Below are 18885 nucleotides of genomic sequence, written 5' to 3'. Positions count from 1 at the left end.
TATCGTGTGGGCAGGTCTAAGCAACATGATGACTATCAAACCAGGGCAATTGTTCCAAAGCGTTTCAATTGTGCAGCTTCAAATTGTGTAAACAGAAATGTACCAAAGTAAATAAACCTTTCAGGGCACTTGTTTCTCTGCAGGATATGGCTTTGAACAGCAATCATTCACAGACCAGAAATAGGGCAAGGAAAAGACAGGATTACCTTTGGGCTACAATTTCCGGGTACACACAAAAGTAATTTAAAAACATTTAACTTTATTTTTAATTGCAAAATATATTTTTTTTTGCTTGACATTCGACTGCTCCCTTCGTATAGGCTCCAATTAAAAAAAATAAACAAAAAAAAAATATATATATCCTTATGTGAAAGGTAGTTTTTAGTACTGCAAAAGAAAATCTAGTACCTTTTTCTAGGACGTAACTTCTTAGCATGTTTAGTTTTGCCACCGTGTTCCTTCTCTGTTAAAAGAAATACAGATTAGGTCTTAAAATGATGGGAGCACAACATACAGCACACAACAGGGTGATTAGCTCTGTTTTTGGCTTGCTGTACCAAAATGCTCAAATTTCTCTTCTACCTCTCTGATTGGATAATTGCGCCTGCACATTTAAACAGACGGGTTGGTTACCCAGATGCTTCTTGGCACTTCCGTACCAAATTAAGTGTTCTATAAAGCAATAAACACATGTACAGCTGGAAAACCTCCCTGCCTATTACGTGAACATGAACAGCTCTCCCAATGCAATAGAGAAAGAGTTGAAGAGGCTTCAGTGTTAAGAGAATAGAAAAAAAAAAAAAAAGACAGATGAAATTAAAATCTTCAGAGATCGAGTCACATAAAAAAGTGAGAACTTTCTGTATTTAAATGTACATAAACCCAAAAATGAAAAATATGCAGCTGCTCAAGCAATAGCCAACTTGCAAAGCTTAATTTTAACTTTTCTGTTGTATTGCACTGAATTTTACCTGATCTTTCCAGTCACAGTGCTGTCGCGGACAATGCTCACCCAATGCAGTAGTGGTTTTGCCACCCCACAGTGCTTGCTTCTGCTGGAGGAGGATGCAATAACTTAAACATATTAAGCCCCATGCACACAGGACAGTTTTTTATTCCTCTGGACGGCTATGCTCCAGGGGAGGAAAAAGCAGAGTTAAAAACGCGCCTATTAAATTTATTCTGGGCATTGGAATGAATGAATGCGCTTAGCCCTAAATTTCGCATACACACGTTTACACGTGTTAAGGCACATTGGGCGTTCTCCTGGGCACTCTGGGTTTTATTTTCTGCCGCTAAACGCCTATGTGTGCATGGATACATAGGGGCGTTTAACAGTAGGAAAAAAAAAAAAAAAAACACGATTCTAAAAGCAGCATTTTTAACACCCTGTGGCATGAGGCCACAATGGTAATTATAACAATTATCCACACCTACAGGCTACTACCATACAGTGTTGTCACTGAAAATGAAGAGTTGCTGTATCTTTCAAAATGCCCACAGTCCTGGCTATAAAGTGGATGACTTTTGACTGATGAAAAAAAAAATTTTTTTTTTATAACAGCTTACCTGCAAAATCCTTTTCTTGGAGTATATCATGGGACACAGAGCCTAAGAAATAACTTAATGGGTTATGGGCCACCTTCAGGTGTTGACACTGGTATACCCAATCCAGGAAGTTCACTCCTTATATAACCCCTCCTCCTTTCAGGAGTACCTCAGCTTTTGTAGCAAAGCAATATACTTAAACCCCATAAAAGAGGGGAGGGGCCTCTCCCATGATGTACTCCAAGAAAAGGATTTTACAGGTAAGCTGTTATAAAAATCCTATTTTCTTTATCGTACATCATGGGACACAGAGCCTAATAACTTAATGGGACGTCCCATAGAAATGCTATTTGAGGTGAGGGAGAGACAAACCGTAGGGCACCCCCAGACCTGTGGACTTATACTGCCACCTGCAGCACACTGCGCCCAAAGGGGATATCCTCATACCTCCTTACATCCACCTGATAAAATATTGTAAATGTACGCACTGAAGACCAAGTTGCGGCCTTACAGATCTGAGCCATGCAGGTCTGGTGACGCACTGCCCAAGAAGCACTAACTGACCTGGTAGAGTGTGCCTTAACTTGAAAAGGGGGAATCTTACCCCTGAAATCATAAGTTTGAATTATCACTTGTCGAATCCACTTAGCGACAATGGATTTCGATGCTGCCTGTTCTTTCTTAGGACCCTCTGGCATAATAAATAAGACATTACTCTTACGAATCTGAGCAGTTTAAATAGATTTTCACTGCTCTCACCACATCAAGACAATGTAGTGACGTTTCTTCCCTGGTACATGGTTTTGGAAAAACTGATGGCAGGACAATATCTTGGTTCAGGTGGAAACCTGAGACTATTTTTGGTAAGGGTGTAACACCACCCTGTCCTCATGAAAAATCAAATATGGCTCTTTACAAGAAAAAGCAGCCAATTCTGAAACCCTCCTTGCTGAGGATATAGCAACCAAAAATACCAGCTTCCTTGTCAGAAGGACTAAGGGCTCTTTCACACGGGGTGTCCGTATGTCCGTTTTTCATTCTTCCGTTTTCGGATGAAAAACGGACATACACGTATCCCTATGGAGCGTTGGATGTCAGCGGTGACATGTCCGCTGACATCCGACCCGCTCTGATCCAAAAAGTGTAACGGAGGAAAACCCTACTTTTCCATCAGTTTTCGGATCAGATGACGACGGACACTACGGTCCGTCATCATCCGATCCCCCATAGGGGAGAGCGGCGCTCTGACAGGTCCTGTCATCTTTCTGCTCAGCGGGGATCGGCGGAGCGATCCCCACTGAGCAGGCAGGTGTTCACGGGGCGGATCATCACTGATCCGCCCCGTGTAAAAGAGCCCTAAGGGAATATGCTGTATCGGTTCAAATGGCTGTTTTTGTAACACTGACAAAACTAAGTTCAAGTCCCAAGGGGTTAAAGGTGATTTAACTGGCGGATTAATCCGCATCACCCCTTGCATAAAACCCCAGACTAAAGAATGCGTAGCAAGCAGTCTTTGAAATAAAATCGATAAGGCTGAGACTTGGCCCTTAATAGTACTTAAGGCCAACTTCATCTCTACGTCTAATTGTAGAAAGGCAAGAATTCTGCCTGTGATATATCTCCGAGGGTGCCAACCCTTGGATTCACACCAGGAAACGTAAGCCTTCCAGACTATAATATATAGCTCTGGATGCTGGTTTCCTTGCATTAATCAAAGTAGAGATAACTGACTCGGAAAGCCCACGTTTCTTCAGAATGTGGGTTTCAATAGCCAGGCCGTTAAAATTTAGCGTTTGGAATATCAGCCCCTGTGAAAGCAGGTCTGGCCTTAGTGGGAGGGACCATGGACCCTCCACTGCCATCTTTACGATTTCTGCATGCCATGACCTTCTGGGCCTTGCTGGTGCTACCAGAATTACCAGCTTTCTTTCCAGCTTGATCCTGCAAAGAAGTCGTGGCAACAACTGAATAGGGGGGATGCATAGATCAGTGAGAACTGATCCCATGGGGTTACCAATGCATCTGTTCCGCATGCGAGTGGATCCCTTGTCCTGGACACAAAGTTGACTAACGTCATGTTGAATCTGGACGCTAGAAGATCTATGTCTGGAATCCCCCATCTTTGGCAAACAGCCCCAAAAATGTTGACCATTCCCCTGGAAATAACTGCTGGCGACTTAAGTAGTCCGCCTGCCAATTCTCTATTCCCGGAATGAAGACTGCCGATAGGCACGAAATATTCCTTTCTGCTCAAGTTAGAATATGGTTCACCTCTCTCTGCGCTGAGGCACTCTTGGTGCCCCCTTGGTGAGTGATATAGGCCACAGCCGTGGCATTGTTGGATTGGATCCTGCCAGGACAATCCCTTAACCTGAAGGTCCAGGTTTTCAGAGCCAGACGCACTGCCTGAATCTCTAGGATGTTGATGGGCAAGGCTCTTTCCTTTCTTGGCCACTGTCCCTGGACAGTCGTCTTGTCTAGTACTGCTCCCTAGCCTAAAAGGCTGGCATCTGTCGTTACTACTTTCCAGATAATTGGTCTGAAGGACTTTCCTTTCAGCAGATTCTGGGTTAATAACCACCAACTGAGGCTTTGGGACACTCTTGGGGACAGCCGCATTGGCAAGTCCAAAGCTTGGATCGTTTTGTTCCAAGCAGACAGGATACTGTTTTGCAACAGTTTTGAATGGAACTGGGCATAGGGGACTGCTTCGAATGAAGCCACCATCTTTCCTAACAACCTCATGCAAAGGCGAATTGAGGGATTTCTTTTCGACCTGACCATCCGCACCAGCTCTCGTATGGAGCTGATCTTTGCCGAAGGCAAGAACACCTTTTTCTGGGCTGTGTCCATGATCAGGCCCAAATACTCCAGCCTTCTTAATGGTTTTAAGGAGGACTTCTAGGTTGAGGATCCAACCCAGACTTTCCAGGTAACTGGTTGTAATGCATACACTTTGCTCGAAGTGAGCCACTGACTGGTCTATTAGCAATAGATCATCTACGTACACCAAGACTGTTATGCCCTGTGCCCTTAACCTGGCTAGAGGTGGGGGCCAGTACTTTTGTGAATACCCGGGGTGCTGTGGCTAGCCTGTAAGGCAAGGCTACAAACTGAAAGTGCTGCTGTTCTACTTCGAATCGCAGAAACCTTTGGTGAGCGGGAAATATAGGGACATGCAGATATGCATCCCTGATGTCGATGGACGCCAGAAGTTCTCTTCCTTGTAGAATGGAGACCACTGACCTGATCGACTCCATGCGAAGGGAGCGCATTTTCATGAACCGATTTAGATTCCTTAGATCTAGAATGGGTCTGACACCACCATTTGGTTTTAGTACCGTAAATAGGTTTGAATAAAACCCCAAACCTTGCTCTTCTGTGGGGATCTGTATGATCACCCCCTGAGCCATGGCAAAACATCTATGGCTATGGCAAAACATAATGCTTTTTGGTACTTATCCGTTGGATCTTTAAGCATCTGTGCATTGTCTACTGGATAAGTTAAACTTTTATTCACACTGGAAATCGCAGCGTCAACTGCCGGAACCTTCCATTTTTTGGTGAATTTTTCCTCCATGGGATAGAGAACAAGAATCTCTTTGGAGGGAGAAAATGCTTATCCAGGTGATCCCATTCAGCATAAATAAGCTTTTCTAGTAATGCATGGACAGGAAATGCATGCAAAGGCTGTAAAGGTTTTAAAGAACCCAAGGAAGAAACCGGACTTTCAGCTAACTGTTAGGGGTAGCATGAAAGCGTAGCGAACCATTTCCGTAAGGATTTGTACCTCAGATTGTGAAGCTACATCATCAAATGTTGTTTCTTGCGCAGAGGAATAATCGGCTTGTTTTTCCTCTCGATCGCCTGAGAGTAATACCTCATCCTGTCCCCATCCCGTTCCCTTGGTAAAGGATCTGAAGTGGGGGAAGAAGATCTAGCACGCTTTCTATCCACTTGGATAGAGGATGCAAATAAAGCCTTCTAGGCCCTGCAGGGCAGAGGAAAATGCATCTTCAGTCACGTATACAGGGGCTGAAGTGTGAGAAGCAGTTGTACCACCAATCGGTTCCAAAGACTCACCCTGGCTTGCCATATCTGGTATCTCCAGAGAGGATGACAGTGTGGAGGCATGACTGGAGTTCCCCGCGCCTGGGGTTGGAACTTTTGGTGCCTTTGTGGTAACCTTGAAAGCCATAGTGCTAAGCACAAAAGCAGAGGCACTCTAATAAAAATGTACTATTTGCTGAGCAATAGTATAGAAATAACAATGGCAGCATAAAGATTAATCTGATGCTAAACACTGTATTTTCCTGTACTGGAAATGCCTGTATACACCCCTCACGTGCCCCGGAGCTCTTGTGTGGCAGACTCTTTATTCAGCTGCTCTGGTAGAGACATTTAGTCATAAGAGTGTCCGCTTTTATAGACTTCTCAGGTGTAAGCCTGACTGCCTGTGCGTCGTGTGCTCCACGTGGACGCTGAGTCCCGCACCCAGCGCCGACTGCCTCTCATTCCACTGACCCTCCCCATCTCCTCTTTTCAAAAGTGAACCTCAGCCCACGCGCGGACGGCACGGCATTCAGGTCTGAGACACAGACCCAAATAAGAGGCTGCTGCGGCCGTCATGCGGCCCTTCTGGCAGGAACGGAGGGATTTCTTCTCACATATATGAGAGAAGCTGGCTTCCTTGCATTAGGAGTAATGCTAAAAGGCAGGTAAACATAAAAATGTTTATATAAGAAAGCCACCCCGCACCCCTCGCGGGGGGGGGGGGTGTTTCTTAGCAGTTGAGGCTTTAGTGCCGTCACACTTTGAATAATCATGTAACACCGCTCTTCCCTTACCTTATCCTCGCTGAAGGATACTGCTGGAACAGACAGATCCAAATTTCACCCATCATGGCGGACTGCGTTAGTATACCTTCAAAGACATGTACACACCCCTCAGGGCAACTTTAGGTAATGTAGCAAGACCAAAAAGAGTCCTGGTTCCTAGGGTCCAACTCTCAAGGAAGCGTTACAGGAAAAACCTCGCTCTTCTATGCGAGGCCCGGGAACCATCCTGTGGCCTCAGTGGCTTGGATGGATCTGACTGTGGAGGTTATTTAACCTCTTCAATACCGGGCCAATTCTGACACTTTGCTCCTACATGTAAAAATCATCATTTTTTTGCTAGAAAATTACATAGAACCCCCAAACATTATATATGTTTTTTTTAGCAAAGACACTAGAGAATACAATGGCGGTTGTTGCAACTTTTTATCTCACACAGTATTTGCGCAGGAATTTTTCGAACGTGTTTTTTTGGGGAAAAAACTGTTTTGTGTTTAAAAAAATGACAAAACAGTAAAGTTAGCCCAATGTTTTTGCATTTTGTGAAAGATGAAGTTACGCCGAGTAAATAGATACCTAACATGTCACGCTTCAAAATTGCACACGCTCGTGGAATGGCGCCAATGTTCGGTACTTAAAAAACACCATAGGCGACGCTTGAAATTTTTTTACTGGTTACATGTTTTGAGTTACAGAGGAGGTCTAGGGCCAAAATTATTGCTCTCGCTCCAACGTTCGTGGCGATATCTCACATGTATGGTTTGAACACCGTTTTCATATGTGGGCGGGACTTACGTATGCGTTTACTTCTGCGTGCGAGCACACGGGGACAGCGGCGCTTTAAAAAAATTTTTTTTTTTTTTTTTTTGTTGTTAATTATATTTTTTTTTTTTTTATTTTGACACTTTTTTGAAAAAAAAAAAAAAAAAAAATTGATCACTTTCATTCCTATTACAAGGAATGTAAACATCCCTTGCAATAGCAATATGACATGTCAGGTGCTCTTAATAGTGAGATATGGGGTCAATAAGACCCCATATCTCACCACTAGGCTGGGAAGCCTGAAATAAAAAAAATACAAAAATAAAACGATCACCGCTTCCCAGCCGAAGCGGCGCCGTTTTTTTGAATGGAGAGGCCGGGCGTGACGTCATAACATCGCGCCCGGCCTCCGACGATCATAGAGACTCCGGGGACCATCTGGTCCGCCGGAAATCTCTATGATCTACATCCGGCGCCGGCGGATCCACTCTCCGCCTCACCGATCGTAACGGTGAGTCGGAGCAAGCACCGGAGGGCGGCGGGAGGGGGGACGTGTGAGATTCGCCGGCTGAAACCGGCAATATCTGAATGATGTCTGTAACTACAGGCATCATTCAGATATACCAACCCAAAAACCCAGGACGTCATATGACGTCCGTGGTACTGAAGTGGTTAAATCCAGCATGGGTCCCTTCGGAGCTCCTCAGAGCACATCTTCACTCGTAACCAACACCTTAGACACTGTCAAAAAACTGAGGTACTCCTGGAAGGAGGAGGGGTTATATAAAGGAGTGAACTTCCTGTATTGGGTATACCAGTGTCAACACCTGAGGGTGGCCCATAACCCATTAAGTTATTACTTAGGCTCTGTGTCCCATGATGTAAGATAAAGAAAGATATTTTGGGGATGCTTGAAACTTTTGAAACTCATTGAAATTGATACATAGTGACAGTATATACCATGCTTGTTTATGAATCCTTGCTTTCACATTTACTTCAAATTACTTTTGTTTATGTTCAGAGCTTAGGATGCTGTGCTAGAGAGCCAACATTTTATACAAAATGTATTTCTACCCTGTTTGTTACCCATTGAGAAAGCCCAGATAGTAATTATTAAATGCCTGGTAAGGGGGGCACCCTACATTATACAAGTATATATTGATACCCAAACAATTTAACAAATATTCCAAGCACAATGTAAATCTGGCTTTATATCATAGACAAGGATAAAGTCAACTATTAAATCTTACCTTTTCCCTTTGTCTCATCAGTAGGTTCGGAGGGTTCATCTCTATAAAAAGAAACCAACCACAGTTTAATAGGTACTGATACACCAGACAGAGAAGGGGGACACATATGAAAATTTTAGATTAAAAAAAATCAAAAGGATGGAAAAAACGGAGTTACTTACCGGTAACATCCTTTTCCAGGAATCTTTCAGGACAGCACCATAGAGAGACACCGGCTCCTCCCCTCTTAGGAAACACCGCCTTCCAATTCAATATTTAAATCTCATCCTCCCAACGGCCCCTCAGTTCTTCACGAGTTCCTCCGGCCAGCTGGGGAGACACAAGAATACGTCATACAAATCTTTATCTTACCTGACGTTCTCATGCGATGAGTTTTCATAGATAATCAAAAACCTGGGTGGGTACTAGTGCTGTCCTGAAAGATTCCTGGAAAAGGATGTTACCGGTAAGTAACTCCGTTTTTCCCCATTCATCTTTCAGGACAGCACCATAGAGAGGATAAGCGAGCACCTTACCTTAGGGAGGGACTACTGCCTGCAGCACCTTACACCCAAAGGCTTGGTCTTTGGCTGACAGCAGGTCCAATCTGTAATGCTTCACAAACGTGGAAAAACTGGACCACGTTGCTGCTCTACAGATCTGCTCCGGAGAAGCACCAGCCCACTCTGCTTGAGAAGTTGCCACTGCCCTGGTGGAATGTGCTTTAATACCCTCCGGGGGCTCCAAACCCCCGATTACATAGGCCTGGCTAATGGCCAACCTTAACCATCTGGCTATTGATCGTCTAGAGGCTTTGAACCCTTTCCTAGCCCCTGAAAACAATACAAAAAAAGAATCGGATTTCCTAAACTGTTTTGTACTATCTAAGTACTGAAGGACACACTTTCTAACGTCCAGTTTGTGAAAAATATGCTCCTGTTCCCTCACAGGATTCGAACAGAAGGTAGGTAAAATAATTTCCTGGCCCCTATGAAAACTAGAGGCCACTTTTGGTAAAAAGGCCGGATCCGTTTTAAAAATCAAACGGTCCGGAAAAACCTGAAAAAAAAGGCGCCCTAATAGAAAGGGCTTCGAGTTCACTTACTCTCCTTGCTGTGGTGATCGCCACCAAAAACACAGTTTTGAGGGTGATCAACTTCAAGGTACAGGATTCCAATGGCTCAAAAGGATCCCCTGTAAGAGACTGTAAAACTAAGGAAAGATCCCACACTGGGAATGGGGAACTTTTAACAGGCCTCTGTCTGCCTAAAGCTCTAAAAAACCTAGCTACCCAAGGAACTATAGCTAGCGGCTTTTCCAGGAAAACGCTTAGTGCCGATACCTGTCCTTTCAAGGTGCTAAGGGCTAATCCTTTGTCCGCTCCTGCCTGCAGAAACTCTAATACTGCTACAGAACTTCGTACATCGAAGGAGCTTTCTGTGCACCAACTGTTAAAGCGTTTCCACACCTTTAGGTAAATGGCTTGCGTCTCTCTTTTCCTGCAATTTAGGAGAGTTGTCACTAGCCGGTCCGAGAAACCTTTGCCCTTTAGCAATTCTTCCTCAGTAGCCACGCTGCGAGGTTCCATCGCTCCACCTGAGGGCAACAGATTGGACCCTGAGAGAGAAGATCCTCCCGGATAGGCAGAATCCAGGGAGGCTCCACTGTCAGACTCTTCAAGAGGGAGAACCACGGCCTCCTTGGCCAGTGTGGTGCGATCAGAATGAGGGTTGTGTCTTCTGACCGAAATTTTCTCAGAACTGCTGGAATCATTACGGGAGGGGGGAAGGCATAACACTTTGAGAAACGCCAGCTCTGAGCTAGTGCATCCACCCCGGCTGCTCCGTCCCATCTGTTTAGGGAAAAGAACAGACGAGCTTTTGTATTCGCCTTTGAGGCGAAGAGATCCACGGAGGGGACCCCCCCACTTCCGAGTAATCATCTCGAAGATGTCCTGGTTCAAGACCCAGTCGCCTTCCTTCAGCATTTTTCTGCTCAGAAAATCTGCTACGTGGTTCTGCTCCCCCTTCAGATGTATTGCAGAGAGAGAGAGAGAGAGAATGCTCCCTTCGGCCCACCTGAGGATGGATTCTGCCAGACCCCACAAGGATCTGCTCCTGGTTCCCCCTTGCCTGTTGATGTAGGCCACTGCTGATGAGTTGTCCGAACGGACCCTCACATGCTGCCCCAGGAGTTCTCTCTGAAAAGCTCTGAGAGCCAACTCTATTGCTCTCAGTTCCCTCCAGTTCGAGGACTTCTTTGCGTCTTCTTTTTCCCAGGTGCCTTGCATCATCTTGGAATCTAGGTGTGCTCCCCACCCTGTGCCGCTCGCATCGGTCGTAACCGTTCTGGACACTGGAAGAACCCACTCCAGGCCCTGTGAGAGATTGGACCCTTTCCTCCACCACCAGAGGGACCTTTTGACCTGACTTGGCACAGATATAAGGGAGTCCAGAGATGCTGGACTGTGGTCCCAGACACTCAGAATAAACAGCTGTAGGGGGCGAAAGTGCAGCCCTGCCCACTGAACTGCCGGAAGCGTGGAAGTCAGTAAGCCCAGTGCTGACATTGCTTTCCTTACTGAGATCTGACTGCTGCCCTGGAGCAGTAATATTGCTCTGTCCACCTTCTGGATTTTTTCTGCTGGAAGGAACACTTTTTGTTTTGTCGAATCCAGTACATAGCCCAGGAAGGTGACCTTTTGGGCCGGAACCAAACTGGATTTTTCCAGGTTCAAGAGCCATCCCAGGTTTTCTAAGCTGTCTCTTGCTACCTGAAGATCCTGGTACAACTGCTCCGGGGAAGGAGCAAACAGGAGTAGGTCGTCCAGGTACGCGACTACAGAGATGCCTCTGAGCCGCAAGAAAGCCAGGACCTCCACCATCACTTTGGTGAAGATGCGGGGGGGAAGAGGATAGTCCAAAGGGGAGTGCTTTGAACTGTAGATGAAACGTTCCTTCCCCAGTTTTCACCGCCAGTCTGAGAAACCTCTGGTAACTTTCTGCGACTGGAATGTGCAGATAAGCGTCCTTTAAGTCTATTGACGCCATGAAGCAATTTGGGGGAAGAAGCGCTTTCACCGAATAGATAGAATCCATCCGGAATTTCCTGTAGGTAATTGAGACATTCAGAGGCTTCAGATTCATGATAAGCCTGAATTTTCCCGAAGGCTTGCGGACCACAAAAATGTGGGAGTAAAAGCCTCTGCCTATCTCCTCTACAGGAACCCTCACTATCACCTCTTGTTCCTCTAACTCCTGTAGGGAGGATAGAAGAGCTGACGCTTTCTCTGCACACTTTGGCAGCTCGGTGACCAGAAGTCTGTGCTGAGGAGGTTCTGAGAACTCTAGCTGGTAACCTCTTCTTATGATCCCTAACACAAACTGGTTGGAGGTGATCATCTCCCATTGTGGGAGGAAGGCCCCCAATCTTCCTCCCACCGTGGTTACCCCGTCATTGGGTCTTCTTGGGCTGTTCAGGAGGGCGAAAAATCGCCCCTCCCCGCCCCTTGCCCTTCTGCCCCCAAGCTTTTTTCTGCCGCTCTCCTTTTGGGGTTTCAAACTTTCTCTGAGGGCGAAACTTTCTTTTAGCCTGCTCCCCAAATTTCTTTTTAATGGGAAAGGCCTTTTTCTTATCGGCCGTCCGGTCTAAAACGGTCTCTAAACCTGGGCCAAACAAGAGATCTCCTGTGAGGGGAATTCCACAGAGTTTAACTTTAGACGCGCTGTCTCCTTGCCACGTCTTAAGCCATAGGGCCCCTCGAGCCGAATTAGTGAGGGCTGAAGACCTTGCGGACATGCGCACTGATTCGGCGGAAGCGTCCGCAATATACGCTACACCCTTAAGTAGCATGGGAAAGGAAGCCAAAATAGTCTCTTTTGGCGTTCCTGCCTCAATATGCGCCTTTATCTGCGTAAGCCAATATTCCATATTGCGGGCCACTACTGTGACCGCCATGGCAGGCTTAAGGTTTCCCTGTGACGAATCCCAGGACTTCTTTAAGAGAGAGTCCATCCTTCTGTCCATGGGGTCTGCAAGAACCCCCATGTCCTCGAAGGCCAGATCTGTTTGCCTGGAAACCTGAGAAAAAGCAGCATCCAGCCTAGGGGTCTTATTCCAGACTAGAGACTCCCCTTCTGAAAAAGGAAACCTTCGCTTCAAAGCCCTTGAAAAGAAAGGTTTTCTCTCAGGATCTTTCCATTCATTCTTTATGGCCTCAACCAATACATCATGGACTGGGAAATCCTTCCTTTTTTTGTTCCCCAAGACCTTTGTACATTTGGTCATGGAGCGACAACACCTTCTTTTCTTCCTGAATTCCCAAAGTGGTGTGAATAGCTCCCAAGAGCTCCTCCACTTCGTCCAGGGAAAGCTTATAGCGAGAGGTTTTTGTGGATTCCCCATCCACCTCCTCCACATCCGATTCCCTTTGAGAATCTGAAGCGGTGCTATCTGGCTCCTCCTCAATTTCTACTCTGGAGCCCCCTGGTCTCTCTCCACTAACAGAGGGAGTATCCACTGGGCTAGGTGTAACACTCTGCTGCACTGGTAAAGGACTGCTTTGGGCTTGCGGCAACTGGAAGCTAGAAAAGAGTGCCTTAAAGGACTGAAAGGTGCTAGAAAGCTCTTTGACGGATGCAGCAAGATCTGTACCCTGTTCTGCTGCCTGTTCCCTGACTAATCCATCAATGCACTCCTTGCAAAGTGCCTTGGTCCAGGATTCCCCCATACTAACTCTACAAGAGGGGCATTTTTTCTTTGAACCATGAGGCGACTTGCTTTTCTCTGTGGCTTTCTGAAAAAGAAAGAGAGAGAGTCGCCATAAATGCCCAATCCCACCAGTGCTTTTACAGAGGACCACCAGGAGTGCCCCCCCCCAGGACCAACCACCACCAGGGTCCCAGACACACTCCCCTTCCCCCCGACCACCAGTGAGGGGAGAACACCCGTGAAGCTATCGGGATTTAGGTAAGGGAACACCACCCCAGGGTTCCACTTACCTTAGCACGGCTGGTGCTACTGTCTCCTGGAGCAGTTCTAGAGACCTCTGTCTCAGACATGTCCGCTGAGGATGGTGGTCGATCGTTTCCCCCGACAGCTGACTCTACAGCAAAGCAAGAGGGTCGCACCAGCCGAACGCTCGGTCCGTTTTCTTTCCCCGCGTCCGGAACCGGAAGACGCGGAATCGTCGGAAGTGCCCGCCCTCGCCGGAACTGACGTCACCCGTCATCCGACCCGGCCATAGAGCTTCAAACGCTGGCTGCTTGAACAAGCAGGAGAGACTCAGGCACTTCCCACAGCGCCCCCCTGGGCAGAAGAAACACGGACCTCCTCAGCTGTCTCTTTCCCCAAGAGAGGCTGAGGCGCACCAATTCAGTTTTAAAAACAGGTAAGTATGGCTTCCCCAGCCTTTACCTAACTGAATAAACAATAGTAGAGGGAAAGAGCTAGAGAGACCCGACTCCCCCTCTTCCTCACACAAAATCTTTGGCTTCAGTCTCCCTGACTGATCCGCCACGGTTCCCAAGCAGTGTCTCCCCACCGGAGGAAACACCTGAACTGAGGGGCCGTTGGGAGGATGAGATTTAAATATTGAATTGGAAGGCGGTGTTTCCTAAGAGGGGAGGAGCCGGTGTCTCTCTATGGTGCTGTCCTGAAAGATGAATGGGGAAAATTGAGAGAAAAAAATGTAACAAGCTATTGTTCTGCATATTGTATTGACTACTACATTACTGGATACAAAATCAAACACTTACGTGGTGTATTAAACAGTATAAGTATGTCTCTTCTGCAATAAAACGATGCCTGCATGCTCTATTAAAAAAACTAAAAAAAAAACCCCTAAAATTCAGTTTTTAAACATGTATCCTTTATTGGTTATATGTCAAACACCATAATAGTACACATATAACATGTATAAAATGTTATCAGAAGACCAGAACATCATCCTTCGTTTATGACAAACTTAATCTGAACCTACGTTCACTATAAATGAGCCAAACAAAGGCTATGAGAACTTACAATGCCTCAGTAGACTGCCAATGAGCTCCCCCGCCTCTCTCCTACCATGTGGGCCATCACACATACTTCAGGTGCAGTGCGGAGCTTCACAAACTAGTGTCAATGTCTATTTTTCGGTAGAATGTCTATAGTGCAGTGTGCAAGTGAAAATACATGTCCTATAGATGTGAAGAGGGAGCCTAGGTTGCCTTGATCCTTTTACCTGTTTTTGTGATTGAAATTTGCTGTGTACAGCCAGCATAGTATTTATGCAGAAAGGGACCCTAAAATAACAGGGTAAACAATTGGTCCAAGGTATCCATACATTGTAAAAATGAACACATATAGAGGCTTCAGCATACCAAGGAATGATGCAAGGGACTAAATTCCAACAAAATGTAACAGCAGCATGTCCAGACACAGGATCACTGGCCTACTTTAAAAACAATATTCTTTACCAGTGAACCTTCATTATGCAAGGATAAAATCTGATGAACTATTAGGGTCATCCTACAATAGTCAACATTTCAGAACTGTGCAGGGACTCTTTTCAATGCAGAAAGACCTTAATCTTTTGAGAAACCATCCCAGAAAGGCTTTCCCTTCTCTGTGTACATTGCATCAACAGGAAAGCACAGGTATATGAACACAGAAAATCCCAGCCTAGAAACTACCTACTCTAACACCAGTCAACAAAGGGGACTTGTAAATAAACTTGCAGGTCCCTTGCCTACCAACTAAATGTGCATGAACACAACTTAGGCCTCATGCACACTGGATGTTTTTAAGGCAGCTGTTTTTGGCTGTAGACATTTTTTTTCTACAGTCATTAAACTCTCCATCATGTTATCCTATCTGTCCATGCACACATAGGCTGTTATCAGCAGTTTTAGGCAGTGGCGTTTTTGAGCAGTAAAAAAAAAAACCCACAAAACTAGCGGGTTATGAGAGATGTTTTTCAGCAGTAAAAACGCTCTAATGCTGATAAATGCTCAAAAACACCGCTCACCAGCGTTTAACGTTTTTGATCCAATCAAAAAAAAAAATTTTTTTTTGAAGAGAAAATATTTTACATATTTTTTATATAATGCCAAAACGCCAATGTGGAAAAACGATAAAAAACGCTATTGCAAAAACGTTAAAAAACTCACTGCAAAGCTACTGACATTTTCATAACGTTATTTTAACGTCCAGTGTGCATGAGGCCTCAAAGTGTTAACAGACCCACAACAGTAAAATCAGTCTGTATATGCAGTAAAGCATGCTTGTTATACTCAATGTGGTACCTAAGGGGTTAATCCTCCATATTGTGTAAAAAGGCTGTTTGATCTGGTCTTCTCTGATCCTCTCCTCCTTCCACTGTCTCATACAATGTCTAATACAGAGCTAGGGGACAGGCTGCACATGCTCAGTTTGGAGTGTATTGCTAGAGAGATTTTTTTTTTCTAAGGAGGGTGCATGTGATCAGCACTGTCCAGACAGAGAGTCAGGCGTCCTGTATCCTAATAGGACAGTCAGTGCAGAATGAAATCTCCTCCAAGTACACTAAAACGCAGATCAACTTAAGTCAATGTGAATGAAAGTTCACATGAAATGGATGGAAATGTAACATCCATTTTCCCTGCATTTTATCGCAAGTCAGTGTGAATTCAGACTGTATCTGGTGGTAGGCCTTTATTTTCCACTCCCCCAACCCGGGTCTACCGCTGTTCTAACTCATTCTGCTGAAAACAGGGTATTGTAAGCTATGTTCACAAACGACAGAAAGGGAATTGAAAACCTCAGGCTGAAGGAATAAAGAGCCTGGTCCCCCCCATCTTCGGTTGTGTGTAAATCCCAAGTCACTGAAACACATTGTTGTTTTCAGGTGAGGAGCTTATGATGTAGCAGATCCTTTTCTGACTAAGAAAGAACAACAAAAAAAAAACTAAGCTTTAGTGGAAGAAGTATTCTCTCAAGTTGATTCCTGAAAGATGACCAAGGAAAAATCAACCTGTGGAAAACAGGTAATGAAGTAAACTTACGGCTTCTCTGGAAGTGCAGTGATTGTTTGAAGGATGTCATCTGAAAGCAGCTTTTTTTTCTAAAATAGAAGGTAAACTTGTTTATTTGGAAATTCAAGCACAAAACTAATTATCACTGAAAATATAATTATGAAAACAAAGGGACCAAGCAAGAAATATTTGTTTAGATGTAGGTTGTTTCCATATAAATTTGTATGTCTTCATGCTTCTTATTCTACTGGAGAAAGAGCTTTACTTTGTACACAACGTGACAAGCCCATTAGGGTTTAGTTACATTGGAAATTTTAATTACTTGCTGCTAGGTATAACTACTTTTTGGCAACCAAATCTGAAATCAATGTTCTACTAAGAAGACTATTGCCACAGAGACGCTAAATCATTTAAGGCGTATTCATACAGTCTTCATGCAAAGCATGTTACATGAAATGCAGTAGAAATTTCATCCTTTCCTATGTAGCTCTTTCACTTTTATGTGCTACAGTTTAGTGTGAAAGGGAAATTGTACATTCTCATTCACACCTACACATATATTTTACCACACTTGCTGCATGCATACGGAACAGTGTGAATCCAGCCTTAGTATCAAATTATACAAATCGCCCGTGTAGCTCAGTCCTTAGGAAGTAGCGGCCTACTGACGTGAAAAGATACTGCCCATGAATACCTAACAGATGTGAAATATCCTCATCAAAAGAAGTATGGTCAAAGCTTTTTTGGTCATACTTCTCCTGTGGGTGGAGGAGTGCACTTATTGGTGGTCTTCTGTGACCCAGAATCAGCCAACAGCGGGCTAAAGTCCACTGACGGCTGACAATACAGAGCTGGCCCAGGCTCTGGAAGGATCCCAATAATAATATTGGGATGTACAAAAAAAAGTATTTGATCCCCTGCTGATTTAGCTCGTTTGCCCACTGACAAAGAAATTATCTAGGGCTGCAACGAACGATTATTTTCATAATCGATTCGTTGGCCGATTGTTGTTTTGATTAATTGGTTGATAACCTTAAAAAGAAAGTGTGATGTATAATTTAGTTAATATGTAAAGTTAAAAAAAAAGGCAATTTATTCTTAAATACCAATAACCAACTATATGGTTAGGGAGCAAAATCTCTAATCCACTCTTAAACTAACAGACAAAAGAGATATATTGTATATACAATTAGGGGTTGAAGCTGGTAAATATCATCAGACTCAGATCAAAATTTTTTATTTAAAGAAAAAAAATAAAAGAAAAAAAATTGACTGTTTTGCAGATTTTCAAACAGAACTGTAATATATTATATGCTGGCCATACAAAAACAATGTCTTAGTTCAAAAAAAAAAAATAAAAAAAAAAAATTGTAATTTTAAGAACGTTCATTTGATTTTCTAATCATTAGTGGGGTGAAATCGACGTTTGTTTTCAACCACAGTGACGGGAAAATATAGAAATAATAGAAAAATGCTTGGTCAAGGGAATTTTTTAGACAGTGTATGTGGTTTTTGTTCAGAAATTACATTCATTTTAAAACAGAATGTTAAAAGCAAGTGAAATTTTCAAACAACATTCTTTCATTCAGCGAATGTACAAAGATTTTTCATATGAATATTCTCATCTGAAAATTGATCCGTGTGGCCAGCATAGGGCACGGTGCACACCTATGCAGTTTGCTTTTGGTCTGTTTCTGCAGCGCTTTTTGCTGTGCTTTTCATTTTTGCAAACGTGATTTTGCTGCGATTTGCATTTTTGCATTTTTTTTTGACCAAAAAAAAGACACAAACTGCTGCAAAAACACACTACATGCTTTTCTGCAGCTTCTCCATATATAGTATATTGAACCAAAAAAGCACTGTTTTGCGTTGAAAAAAGTTCTTGACCCTTTCCAAATACGTAGCGGCTGGAAAAAAAAAAAGCATAGATGTGAACGTGTCCCATAGGAAACCATGTTAAATGGACTGTAGCACGTTTCTGCAAAAAGAACCAAAAAACACATAGGTGTGAACCAGGCCCAGGACATTTAGTAAAATAATGGGGTTAAAAAAACTAAAATTAACCCTTTATAGTACAAAAAGAGAAAATCGCTAATGTAAGGGGTTAATTTTTTTACTGTGGAACAGTGAAAGTAATATTTACAGTAGCGATTGTTTGCTTTTTTTTGTACTATAAAGGGCTAATTTTAGTTTTTTTTAAACCCATTATGTTACTGACCGATTAATCGATTATGAAAATAGTAATCAATTAATTTCATAATTGATTAGTTGTCAATTGATTAGTTGTTTTGGCCCTAAAATTATCAGTCTATAATTTTAATGGTTTACTTTAACAGTGAGAGACAGAATAACAAAAATATCCAGAAAAACGCATTTCAAAAAAGTTATAAATGGATTTGCATTTTGATGAGTGAAAAAAGTATTTGACCCCTATGCAAAAACAGGACTTAGTACTTGGTGGCAAAACCCTCACAGAGGTCAGACGTTTCTTGTAGTTGGCCACCAGGTTTGCACACA

General features: G+C 43.9%; 1 protein-coding gene across 1 annotated transcript in view; it reads right to left on the bottom strand.

The window, feature by feature from the left end:
• Positions 1–18885, bottom strand: part of NOL7 (nucleolar protein 7) — a 41294-nt gene that overhangs the window by 10712 nt on the left and 11697 nt on the right. The window contains exons 3-5 of the mRNA XM_073631083.1: positions 16399–16457; positions 8396–8436; positions 409–463 (exon numbers count right to left, since the gene is read on the bottom strand). Of these exons, the coding sequence (XP_073487184.1) occupies positions 409–463; positions 8396–8436; positions 16399–16457 (155 nt within the window). The remainder of the gene's footprint in view (positions 1–408; positions 464–8395; positions 8437–16398; positions 16458–18885) is intronic.

Source organism: Aquarana catesbeiana, linkage group LG05 (genome assembly GCF_042186555.1).
Source record: "Aquarana catesbeiana isolate 2022-GZ linkage group LG05, ASM4218655v1, whole genome shotgun sequence".
In the NCBI taxonomy this organism is placed as follows: domain Eukaryota; kingdom Metazoa; phylum Chordata; class Amphibia; order Anura; family Ranidae; genus Aquarana; species Aquarana catesbeiana.
This window is presented reverse-complemented; position numbering and strand designations above follow the sequence as displayed.